Source organism: Oculina patagonica, chromosome 1 (assembly GCF_052425735.1).
Source record: "Oculina patagonica isolate OP01 chromosome 1, crgOcupat, whole genome shotgun sequence".
In the NCBI taxonomy this organism is placed as follows: Eukaryota; Metazoa; Cnidaria; class Anthozoa; order Scleractinia; family Oculinidae; genus Oculina; species Oculina patagonica.
In genome coordinates, this window is record NC_135758.1 from 25,390,919 (window position 1) to 25,404,458 (window position 13,540).

The 13,540-nt window shown below is 36.5% G+C and overlaps 1 protein-coding gene across 1 annotated transcript in view; it reads right to left on the bottom strand.

Annotated features, from left to right (window-relative positions):
* Nucleotides 1-13,540, bottom strand: part of LOC144643777 (uncharacterized) — a 54,815-nt gene that overhangs the window by 5,899 nt on the left and 35,376 nt on the right. Inside the window, exons 23-30 of the mRNA XM_078503485.1 lie at nucleotides 10,087-10,158; nucleotides 6,777-6,848; nucleotides 5,573-5,644; nucleotides 5,223-5,294; nucleotides 4,897-4,968; nucleotides 2,702-2,773; nucleotides 1,531-1,602; nucleotides 24-80 (exon numbers count right to left, since the gene is read on the bottom strand). Coding sequence (XP_078359611.1) covers nucleotides 24-80; nucleotides 1,531-1,602; nucleotides 2,702-2,773; nucleotides 4,897-4,968; nucleotides 5,223-5,294; nucleotides 5,573-5,644; nucleotides 6,777-6,848; nucleotides 10,087-10,158 — 561 coding nt within the window. The remainder of the gene's footprint in view (nucleotides 1-23; nucleotides 81-1,530; nucleotides 1,603-2,701; nucleotides 2,774-4,896; nucleotides 4,969-5,222; nucleotides 5,295-5,572; nucleotides 5,645-6,776; nucleotides 6,849-10,086; nucleotides 10,159-13,540) is intronic.

Sequence of the window (13,540 nt, forward strand, 5' to 3'; positions counted from 1 at the left end):
GTATAAGATTGTGTTTCACTTACATAAAAGCGGTATATATTCCTGGAGTAAGCGTCTGAAGATTTCTACACGAAATAGCCCTGCAATTTAACACGTTGTGTCATTGGGGTGGTTTCTGAAGATTATACAACGGTGATAATAGTTGGTGTTAAGGCCACGTAAGAACGCAGGGAGGACCTTTGCTTGTCACTATCCAATTTCCTGAGTAAACTTCTTAATTTCATACATAGATTCCGCATAACAATGTTTGTACAAAATTAAATGATTTACACAAGCTAGTAGTAAATTATACCTTATTTTTGTGTCAGGTAGGAACAGGCTGATTTAGCGACTGAGAGACTTGTCGAAAAATTAAAACGTTGTAACATTTAATCTTGTTTTGGACACAAAATTGCAGGTTTGCTGCAAAAGACCATCTGAGAGGGTCTCAATGGGATGGTGGCTTTTACGGTTAACGGCTAAAATTTTGGCTTTTTACGGCTAACAGTTAACTTATTTCCATAACGGTTAACAGAAGTTAAAAGTTAATTTTCATTGTTTTAAGAAGTTGAAAATTAATTTCCATTATTGAAAAACATGTTTTAGGTCTCAGGGCCATTCTGGGACGATGAAGTGACCTTATTTGGTTTATTTATAATTACTGACCGATGTTTCACGGTTAACATATTTTACGGCTAACGGTTAAAATTTTCCAATTTTTACGCCTAAAGGTGGATTTCCACTGACGCGTATATTTTTACGTGTCTAAAAATTTGAAAATATTTTTACGTTGTGTTTTTTTTTCAGAATTTTTTATATTTTTTTTTTTTTTTTTTTTTTACTAAAAAAATTAACGAGGGGGGAAAACGAAAACGGCTAAATTTTTGGCCGTTTTACGTCTAACGGTTGACCCCATTGAAACCCTCATCTGAGTCGTTAGTATATGACAAAAACGCGCGCTGCTGCTCAAAGATTTGAATCTAACTACAGTATGATTATTCGCTACACCAACGGGCCATACATAATAAGAGTAAGAATGATGGGCGACCGTAACGTAACGCTCGATCTTCTCTATGGAAAACGCTTGCAGTGATTCATGGTAGTTGTATTCATCGTTGTCAAGTCTAAAACTACTATGGTACCCCGCAGGCGTGTCTTGTAGGTAAAATTGGGATTTGTAAACAGGCCCTATTTCCTAGTTGGGGAAAAGGTAATGAGTATGATGATGATAACCATATGATTACGAGTTAATTTAGGTACGAGTAAGACATTCGAAGTTCAATCCAGTTGCGTTCTCAGATCTCACACTCCTCCCTGTTGCTGACTAATTATATAAGAGACTATCGGTGCAAGATTGTTGTGTTATGTAATAATCGAAAACAGAAGAACAATTTTCAATAAAATCGTACTTGTATTCTATCTCGTACTCGTAATCCAATTTAGTCTCTAATGAAATGGGAAACTACATCACTAACGCACTACACTAAAATTAATCACTTATCTCACTTCATTATGTGGTAAAGTACTTCTTTTCTCAATCTTTGTACTCACAATGTGACATTGGAAGTCATCTCGTCGAAAATCTTTAACGGTAGTAATCCTAAGGGATTGTTAAATAGTGTCCTAAAAACAAAATAATAAATGTTATGGCATGTGTAACCAAACCCAAGCAATGTTACGCATTTGTGTGTTCTTTAACGGTGAACAACTCAGTAGCAACGAACTTTATTAAACAGCAATAAGCTAACGACCCATTTGAGAAATTAAGTTACAAGCACACAGCGTCTTCAAACTGACAACAAATATTACTGGCTTCACACTAGAAGCTAACTTAGTTACAAGTAAGCACTTGACTCAAGTGCACTTGAAAATCTCAAGTTGCATTTTACAAAATCTGGCTTCAAACTTGACGACAAAGTATATTACTTGAGGTAGAAGCTGTCAATCATCTTCAGAATCGTGACAATGCTGCACGCCGCTTTCATTTGTCTTCCATTTCCTATTGGCCAAGTGCGTTCTCAAGTGTGGTGAAGACCATACTTGGCGGCGTACTTCGGCGTCTTCGAACTACACTCAAGTAGGTAGTAAGTGCACTTAGATTGTACTTAAGAGCTCTAGTGTGAAGCCAAGTATTAATTTCATATAAAAGTTTTGTGATTCCAATTTCCCCGTGATTAATTAATAATACATTTCCTCCCGCACAAATCTAAAACCTAATTAAGTTTAACTGAAATTCATTAAACATCAATAACACCACGGGATTAACTGTCGGTCGGTGAATATATTGGACGCCTCCGAGGGACAAGTTAATAACTCCTAGTCATTTATAACGGACAAGCTTTTACCAAACTGACCAAACAACACTCATGGTCGTCTCAAGGGCCAAGTGGTAGCTTTCATTTTTCCAAGATTATTGGAGTGGATGTCACTATGTTTTCAAGGGAATCTGCAAAATTTTTAGGATCAAAAGGAAGACGAAACATGATACTTTGTCAAAAAGTTGAAAAATTAATCGGAGAAGTAAGATTATTATCAGAATCTCTCGTTTTTGACCTCGATCAAGCATAACAAAGAATGGCAAAGTCGTCTTTTATATAAGTTACTTGCTTCCCTTGAATCTCGAAATTTCCCTCTCGGGAAACATCGATATCCGCGAGAAACAAAACTTGCTCTTTCCCTCGGGTCCAGTCATTAAATGTTTATTTTGGGATTAATAACTCACAGTTCATTAAGCTTACTGAGTCCACGAAAGGCGTTACCATCAATATATTTGATTGCGTTGCCATGGAGAAACCTGCAAATAATGACGCAGACTGTGTCACAGCCTAGGACTAATATAAAGTGGGCTTCAATCATTGGCTGTTTTCACACAAGAGACGTATCTTTTTAAAAACCCCAGTCACAGCGATGACTTTTTAAAATGATAAGCGTATACTGTTGAAGAGCATACTGTTGAAAAAAAAGAAAGCCACAACTAAAGACATTATTGCGGTTTTCACTGAAATGCGAACTCTGACTTTCAATCCTCAACCAACGGTTAACGCTTTTGCTGCCGTCAATCAACTTAGCGGACCTCTCGGGAAACAGAGGATCACCTCAACCAGGTCAGAAGGTCACGCCTTTAATAAAATTTTTTTATCTTACTTAATTTTTTAGGCGGTGACGCCTATATGTTATCGCCCGGTGGACGGCCGTGTGAGGATGAGAGATTACTTTAACCGAGTAGCACTGGGAACTAGGCACTTTGTTGTTTACTCAGTTTCGGTACGCCATCTTTGATTGTCAATGAGTATGAATCAACTTTAAGAGCATCCATCGGCAAAACGCGTTTGATTTTTAACGTACAGTTAAACGGAGTTTTGGTGTCAGGGGAGAATGATGTACAGAATAATTGTGAGCTCGCTTAAATAACTTTTTTACCGTTGTACGTGTATTCGAAGTCGGCATACGTGATGGCAGATTAGTTGACTGATGTTGAATTACCGATGGCATCAGTATCTTGATTAGATTGCAAAGGTGAGCTATCTGAAATCATTGTTTGCTTTGACGTGCATTTTCGATAATATTTAACTTTTCCCTTCGCGACTCGCCAACTTCCTTTTACTGCTTTTGATAATATTTATTCGGGTATTTATCTCAAGCCATTAAAAATAACACAGTGACGGTATCCGTATTCCTATTTGTACGAAAAGCCAGAGTTTAGAAAGAACTTTTACCCTATTGCTGATTTAGCTGATCTAAAATGTTTTGTTTGATAGGTTGCATAAATGCATGTATAAAGTGATTTTAGTAAGCGGTGTTGACTTCATAACATTTCAGACCATTTTAATACGGAAATGTCACACAATCTTCAGTATCGTATCGGTGTGGAAATCAATCCTGGGCCTTTCTGTTGCTAAATGACGAAGTTCATAATGATTTAATGTATTTATCTTGTCATACTGTAGGTTTTGTAATGTATTGGAGGTTCGTTTTGTAGTCAAGGCAAATAAAAATTAAAATGAATAAAAAAAATGCAATTTCTGGGATCATTGTAAAGCGTCATCGCCTGTGCATGCATGTATGCGTGCCGGTTATTTAAGATACAAGGCCCCTATGGAGACCAGCCTTAGAGCTGAATGGGCCACCCTGTGTAAATAAAGTTTTACTTTCCTTTCCTTTGTGATTGGTAGATTTCGATCCATTTTGTTTGTTTCTGTTTTTCATGGTTCCTTTGCTGTCGCTGTAATTATGATTGACGGCAGCGAAAAACGCATTCGTTAGTTGGATTTTGAATTTAAGAGTTCGCATTTCACTGAAAACCGCAATAACTCTCAAAAGTATAAACACCGCAAGCTCAAAACTTAAAATAATTACAGTCCTAATGGAAATATTCGTTAAATCGTTAAAACGATGTAATGTTCATTACATCACGAGCGTGGGGCACTAAGCATTACATTTTTTTCATTTCAATACCGTGCTTTAAGTTTACCATCTTTCTTTATTTATCATCATACGGTACGCTTTCGAAAATATTGACCCTAGCAGTTTGCAGGACGTATGTCAACCATAATTAATTGGCCTTTCTTACCATGAGCCTTCCCGTAGCTCAGTGGATAGAGCGCCAGCCCGAGCCGGTGTTTTGGTGGTCATGGGTTTGATTCCCGTCCGGGACTCTAATATTTTCATTGCCCCACGCTTGTGACATGATAAAAATAACACCTTATTTCATTATCGAGCTTAAAATTTCCCAACTAGCGCTTCTTTTTTTTATCAAACTATCATTAAGTATGACAATTCAAAGGGACGTGAATGTAACACACCTTTCCGCTCCTCGACCGCTCTTTTAAATTTGCACAACAACCTTGCATATACGCCCAAGTGTTAGAATTGATCGCGAAGAGATTTTCGACATCATACAAGGTTAAGAGTACTTACAAGAGTTGCAATAATGGGTTGTCAGCAAAAGTGTTTTCAGGAATGAAGGCCAGACTGTTGTTGGTCATCATTCTTGGAATCAAGAAAAAAGACACATAGAAATATAACGCAGATATCGAATATATTGGCTTTCTACAACAATATTTGTAACATTAAGGGGGGGGAAAGGAGAGAGGGTAATGCTATTACCATAAATAGGATGCTAATCCATGGTATCATTGGAAATAATCAATGATCTCTAAGAATCGAAGCAAGGACAGGGTTAAATGTCGGTCTTACACAAAAGTGTTCACTCAGTAAATTTGACATGAAAAATTGTCACTTACAAGTTTTGTAGATTCCTAAGCCCAGTAAAGGTGCGACTGTTGACTTGCGAGATGGAATTATAACTTAATATCCTTGGAAAAATTAGAAATCGCTAAGTTAACAAATTGTCTTCCAATGTTTCTACAAACTAATCTGCATTCGATCCTGAGCTACCAGCTATGCCTGAATCAAAAAATTTGAAATTCCCGTGTTCAACTCCTCTGCGCTTTGTTAATAGCCAACTCGTGAGCCTGTTGCCACTTGCGAAACTTACAGTTGTGTTTAATAATATTTATTTCATATACACGGCCTCGTGAGCTTCTAGTGTTAAACACGACTGTTCAGTTAAAAATAAATAACAACTACTTACAACTGTTTTAAATTCTTGCAACCAGAAAACGCTAAATCTGGTATGGACATTAGCTTATTGAAGGACATATCCCTAAAAAGTAAAACATTATTCATAAATTCGCGTGGGGTAAGTAAAATAATAATATACACCAAATCGAAGAAATGCTGACCCCCTGAAAAGCATAAAACATGAACGATAAGACCGAAAAGGATTCTTGGTAGACATGTTTGCTAAGCTTAATAACATTCCACTTATTTATAGTCAAGTTGTTTCCTTTCTTAAGAGCTTTAAGAGCATGATTTATGAAACCTGACATATTAAAATGTTCATTCTGTCACAGACAACGATGACTTTTTTCCAATTTTCCAGTAAACATTTGGGTCGTATCTTTCATGGTTTATGCTTTTCACAGGTCAACGTCTCTTCAATCAGGTGTAAAGGTTACGGCTAGCTTAGAAGCGGAGCTCCCCAGTTAGTAAATGGCATTTAAAATTGATTTCTGAATTTTGCGGTGATATCATTTTTAATTAAAGTTTTGTTAATGTGAAAGATGAATTTGTTTACAAGCGTCTTTGACTGCGGATGGCCAAGATAGAAATGGATTACAACTTGAAAAATTGAGGCTAAACCTTTCAAGCTGTCTCTGATCGTCTTCACAAAAATCGATGTTAACAGCTGTGATTTGATTTCTCTCCGAAACTGAGGTTATATCTTACTTTAGATGTTCAAAGACAACGTTTTTTTCATGGGTTTTTAGCTTTTTCGGAGCAGTTTACACTAAAAATTTGCGAAACTCCTGTGACGTAGCTCCTTAAAACATCGACTGTTTTTATTACAAATCAGGTAATAATAGATGAGCCAATTCGAAATTGCCTAGCTTGTCAAGAGTCTCCATGTATATCAGTGGTTAGAGCATTCGCCTTGTGTGGGTGAAGTCATGGGCTCAAGTCCCGCTTCGGACTTACTTTTTTCTTTGTCCTTTTCGCTTGTGACAAAAGAAATTACAGCTTTTCCAATATTGGTGTAATTATAATAGTATTCCAAAGATTGGAATACATAAATCATTAGGGACACCTAAAACTATCGATTGACAGATAACCCTTCTCCTGACTCTGAAGAGGAAATTTGTCTAGTTTGTTGAAACGTCTGTAACCAACAACAGGACCTTTCAGGACTATACATAAGAGGAACTACGTAATGTCATTAGTGTCATTAAACTTACAAACTGAATACCACTGATATTTTCTGAAAGATATTGACTGGTAAATGTTCTATCTTGTTTCCACGCAAAACCCTAAAAAATGGTAAAATAACAACGTTAGTCAAAGCATATTCACGGTTACATGTATTTGATCAAGTGTCAGTTCTATTAAACGTGTCTTTGGGCATTCCAATTTTTTTACTTTAATATTTGCACCTTGAAGATGTGTGTGTGTGTGTGTGTGTGTGTGTGTGTGTTTTAACTAAGATATTAAGGGGGTCTTCCTTACTACCATAATTATTGTTGCTAAGAAGAGTTTTCTAATAACCAACAACATTTTTTGGAAATCAGAGATCGCATAGATAAGGTGTTTGCACATGTTTATTCCATTGAATAGTCCGGCTATATTTGAAATTTCACGTGACCAGAACAAAAATAAAACCCTTATACTTTAAAGCCAGTTATTATTTAATTGAAATTCCTACAAGAAATGCCCTTTTACACACCCGTATTTTTAGAGTTTCCAATAGCGTTCTTTTTTTGTGAAAACGCAAATATATTATGTCAGATTAAAGCCTATATTACCTCTGATTTTTAATAAAATATCGGAACTCTACCCCGTTTCCTCCGAGTTGAGGAATTTTAAAGTCTAAGGAGCGGTTTGGGGCTGGCACTAGTTATGCATGCGCATTGATGATTTTATTCAAGCGACGTTTTCCCGTTAACAAAATTCACCATTCGGTGACCTAAAAAAAACAACAAAAAATCAAAACAAAACAAAAATGACAAAAAAATGGCATGGATTGAAAGCCGAATAAAGAGGCATATCAAATGGACAACAAAACGTGCATTGAAATAAATAAATCACTTTATTTAAGTGTCAGAGTATTTAGCACTGCTGTACAAATTGTGGACACTGTAAATATGGAACAGGAATTTGTTAAAAATCCCAACCGGCGGAAGGCTGACAGTAGGCTATGTACAAAGCGTAGAGGAATTGAAGTCAGGTCTACCGAACACAAATCCATCTAGTGACAAGAAGGAGGATTCAAACCAGGGACCGCCGGATAACAAGTCCAGCGCCTTAACCACTAGGCCACGCTCGCTAGTGTACGCTTATGTCACCAACGCCGCCTGGGTGGTTCTTCGACGACTCATCGTGTGTCATTGTGGCGTATGGATGGTTGTTTTCGTCTCGGAGGAACTTAAAACTCGAGGAGGTCAAATTTCTTTGACCTTCACGGCCCCTACGGCACCAGTACAGCGTTGTATTAAACCAAACATTTCTTAACAAGCCGAGAGGAGTCGAAGGAGACAGTGCTTGATGACATTTTAGCTTCTGAAGGTCTTGTACGGAAATGTCAGGTTTGTGTTCAATGTTTTGCTTGCCCTGTTGTTTCAAATCTTTGATTTTGGCGTTCAGCATCATGTTTGAATTTTTGAAGACAGGATTTTGGGACGGAAAACCTTACACCTCGGTTGTAAGGGGGGAAGTTAAGATATCGTTCAATTCCGCTTCTCAAACACAATAGGGTAGACTTTCCGTATTCATTGCCTTCCTTGTTTCTTGCCTCGGCATAAAAGGCTCTCAAGTTGTTGTCGAGTTCCTCGTCAGTTTGTTCGTGTAGTGGTTTTTCAACATTTTTGTGCTGGGCCCATTCTAAAAACAAGTAACGTTTGTTATTTTCAGTTAATTTAATAGAATTTAATTGAAAATTGTTGACTTCAAACCGAGCTTTTTATTGTAATAAACATTTTTTCGTTGCTTACCTTTGTAAACAGAAACTGCAAACGATGTGTTATACTTTGTACTTTGAGACTGTGCTGAGTATAATAAAACGTCCAACTCGTTTGCTTCTAAGCTTGCAAATCTTTGTTTTTTCTTAACCGGTTCGTCGTCGCCTCTGGCATTGGCATTTAACATTTTTATCCTCGTCTGGCTTGCACGGTAATGCCGTGACTAACTGCTCTGACGACAACAACTTTTCTGTGTTTGTATCCAGTTATGGAGATACGATTTTTAACCAATCAGCGCACGTATTTCCTTTGGGCTATTTTCTAATTTATATTCACTCTAGTTCAGCAAAAATTAAGTTATACAAAAGCGTGTGAAGCATCCAGGGATGAATGGGATAAAACATTTCATTGAAAGTTTTGAGCTAGCCCTGAGAACTTACCATTTGAGTCAAAAGCATTAGCTTCTTCACATTTGTAGCCGTATCGCAGCTTTGGTTCAAGGTCTTAGACTGAATCCACCGCGCGCAAACGCTCAAGCTATGGAAAAGCTGATGGCAACTTCGTCAAACTGAGATGTCACGCAAAAGTTGCGAGAAAAAACGAACATACGAGCAATAAATATTTGTGAGAGAAAACGAAAGCAAATGAATGAGAAATTTGGACTTTTGAGCCACCAAGTTCGGTATATTTCCAATACTTATTCTGCTGATGTAATTCGTTTTGAACGTAATGTTGAGATTTGCCGGCTTATTTTCTTGGGCTTGTTGTCCGAATTCTAAGTCTTTTGCCAGAAGAATTTTGGCACTGGGGAGGGGGGGGGGGGGGGGGATCGTTTTTCAATAATAAGTTTAAAAATGAATCACTTAGTGTATTATAAGTATTAAATGACGAAAAACTATTCCCTAAAAGAACCCCTTTCATAAAAGATTACAAATATAACACAATTTAACATCATTAACTAAGTTAAAAAGTGAGTGGAACTCCACAAGTCCATTTATAAAAGATTACAAATATAATACAATTTAACATCATTAACTAAGTTAAAAAGTGAGTGGAACTCCACAAGTCCATTTACCTGCGTTAAAATAAAGTATACGGTCGTGATTTTACTTTTATATCTATGGAATCGATGATGAGTTAAAACGTCAAACAGTGAGTCAATAAGTGCATTACAAGTATTTTATGACGAAAAAACTCTTTCCTTTCATATCTCAGAAAAAGGTCTCGTTAACTTCAGTGACAAAACGGGCGTGTATAGGTCCCGTTAACGTACGTGCTATTTTTCACGTAAAAAATGTAAGCAACACTCGCAATTTCTGTTGCATAAACGTCGACACTTAAGTGCACACTTAACGAAAGTCGTAAGTGCAGCAACTTATGTGTACTTCCTTAGTCGACCACTATGTATACCCGTAAGCATTACAGACGCTTAATGCAACCTGGCCCTAAGATTGTCTCCCCCTAACGATTTGCAACCATACCAACAATTACAAAAGGCAAAGTAGATGCAAGATTCAAGAAGAGGCATACTAATATAAAATTAAAAAGTTAAATATTTATAATAACGGATTAACCTGTTTTTTATTTTACTTACATTTTTACCACTTGTTTGATCTTAGAATTCCCGAACTGTGACATATCCTTAATTTGATTACCATCAAATCCTCTGAAAAAAGAGGAAAATAGTTTTATCCAACGTGAGGAAATAAAAATTGTTTTTTTTTATAAGTACAAGACTTGTTATAATATGTTATTGTTAAACAGTTGAAGTTTCAAGCCGGAATAAGCCCTTTATCAGCTAATCTATTTATTTCAAGGAATGCTTAACGACGTTCTCTTGAACGAAAATGGTGAAGAAAACATAAATTTTGGGAACGTTTATTCGACCATAACAAACAACAGACGAATTACCAAGTGGATTTAAATCCACCAATTACAGACTCACTAGCAGTAGGAAATCTTTGTCTGCTGCCATGAGACACAAAATTAACATAATTTATGTATGCTGCCGTACAACAATTGATTCCAGTACATTTTTCGGTTGATTCGATTCAGTGCAACGTTGCAACTTGCCAAGGATTTGTTAAAACTTAATGCAATTTCGATGTTGCTGTGGTAACTATCGTCCAAAGCCCTGTACAAGTTAGCCGAGTTAGCTAAAATTACTCTTTCGCCTCTTTCGCCTTTCGCTTCTCGTCGAAAAACTTTGAGCTAAGCGATACGCTACCCACCTCATTTATTTTCCATGTCAGGTTAAACTCAAAAAAGGGTAGTGGCGGATAACCGAGATTAAAGGGGTAGTGTTACTAAGATTTAGTGCTACTTGAAAATCCAATGAAGGTGTTGGTATTAATGGAAAATCCACCAATAGTAGTCTGGCCTTGGTGAAACGTACTGTACTGGTCATGAAAATTGTTGAAAAGTAGTTTGGCTACGGGTGGATAGGAATGAAGTGGACGAAAACTTGAAAAAGTCGGGCCGACGTTTTCAAGTTTGGCAGTGTTACTTGGAAGAAAATCACATTTACTGTTTCTTCACATCTCGGCGAAATGTATTTGTTTTTATATTTTTGAAAACTGAGTGCACCCTAACAGTTTTAGTCTAGTTTACACAAAAACTTAGAAGACTTCCTGTGACAATGTCCTTTAAGTAAACTAATCATCAAAACTGCGGAAATGCATTACATTGGAACCCCGATATAACGATATGCCAAGGGAGGAGTAAAGTTATCAGACTCGTACCCAGTCGTTACTCGTTTTTTCGTTTTTGGCTACGTTCGAAGAGGATGATGGGAAGGACGTAGAAAAAGTAACGATTGGCAGAAAACGAATCCAAGATGGCGGCCGATTTTTCCGCAAAAAACAATGCACTTGAAGAAAGGCCATTTCAGCGCTGTTTTTTAGCTCGTAATCTTCCTTGTCCGCACGCTAATTGCTCCGAGAGTGTTTCCTGTTATTCTCGTGATGGAATCGACCACCATTGTCGGGTTAGTCACAATTGCCATATAAACCAAGACGCAGGAGTCCTTCTGAAAAATAATCACTCAGAAAAAAACCCTAACATGTATAAAGAGTCTTTCAAATGAGTACAAGTCAAAGGTAGTTAAGTTTATTGCTATGGCCAAATGTACTTACGAAAGGAACCTTGTTGAAAGCAAGAGCGAAGGACACGAATTCCAGATTCAACACGATTCCACTAAAATATGATATTGCAAAATTATGCATCTCAGCAACTCAAGCAGCTAAACTCTATGGCACATACTTGTAACACAAGGGTTATTACAAGCTTACGAAAAAGGTAGTAGGCCACAGATATTTATCGTTGACTCGTCAGAGTTTGTGAAGTTCAGTATAGACCAATGTATGGTTCCACAAGTCTAGCAGTACTGTTGAAATTGTGAAATCTTTTTACGCGAAGTTGGTATGTTTTGTTATTAAAAGATGTAGTTCTGTATACTGGTTTCTATGCTTTTGTTTGTCCCTGATACATATGCTATGAAAACAGGATTTCAACTTGTAAAGATTTCAAGCTATCACTACACAAATTCCACAATATAAAGGTCTTTCATAGGCTTATTTATATATATTTATCAAAACCACATAGCAGAACTGTAGGTGTACACTACCAGGCCTACCTATACAATTCTTGTTGGTGTAGATGACAGCACACTTGATGATTTTTTTTTTTTCAAGAAGCTTGGGTTCAATTCCCAAACAAGTACATTATGGTTCTGTGCACCTATTTCTGCTCTTAATTATTATTACTAGAGCTCATAATTAAACTATATTGTGGAAACATGTGTTCTTGTAATCCATGTTCCATAATAGTCTAGCCAATAGATTTCATGAAGAGGATGCCGAGTTTATTGTTTAGCAAGTATCTATTTGTGAAGTTGTATAAATCTTCCACAATATTTATTATTTTTGTTTTTAGCTTCCATTGATAATGATAACATGCATGTTAACAAACAACAATTGTCTCTGAAATTTAGTAGAGTTATTTTAATTCATTATGTCACATTAAATCAAGCAATTACAAGCAATTTCTGTAGAAAAATTAAATTCCGTATCTTGCAATATTATACATTATCATAGTAATTTCCCTTCCCCATATGAACCCCACTCCACAGAATTTAAGTGTAAATATTTTTAACCTAAATGTAGCTTAGTAGATTTTAATGTAAATAGTGTCCCCAATTAGTTTTTTAAAGCTAAATACCTTGACACTATAATAAAGTATCCATTCATTCATTCACACCAACTATAGTAACTTTTTTACTTTGTCAACATGTTCTAATTCACTAACATATCAGTAAAAATTATACATGAACTGTAATGTGTACCACAAAAATAAAAGCCTTTGGCGTGGGAATTGTCAAAAAAATGTGCGATTTGTCATCCATCTCACTATCCCTGAATCTATGGAGGATTACTTCCAGGAAGTACACTGTAGGTCGAGATGGTATGCCCTCAACATGCATTCTATAGGTTTGAGGACAGATCAAAGATTCTAAACTCAATAAGCAGAACAACAGACTTAGACCAAAGATGTCTTCAGAAGAAGATGTTAGATAGTATTGTGGAATACTGCATGCTGAGCCATTTGCCTTAGATCTTTTAAACTGTCATACTTTGATGGGGACAGTGACACATCACTACCATGTGGCAATTTGTGTGATAATTGCTAGAATCCAAATCAATTTAAACTTAATTAACTGTTGAGCAAGCTGCATTAACCTTCAAAGGATGAAAATGTAAAAATAGATGTACTAAACAAAAATTTCCAACGCAATTTGGGCTGGGAAAGGCCAAGTTAAAATCTGAAGGGCAAGCCATACGATTTTTCAATAACTGATTGTCAATGGATTTACGCAAGAGAACTTGATAGATCAGACATAGAACACATCTGCATCATTTTGAACACTGACTGAAAAAGCATACCAAGTCAAGAATGGAATAGGCACAGTCAAGTCTATAATAAATAAGAAAGAAAATACTAATATATACCTGTAAAATAGAGAGCAAACAATACACCTGTGAAATGAAAAG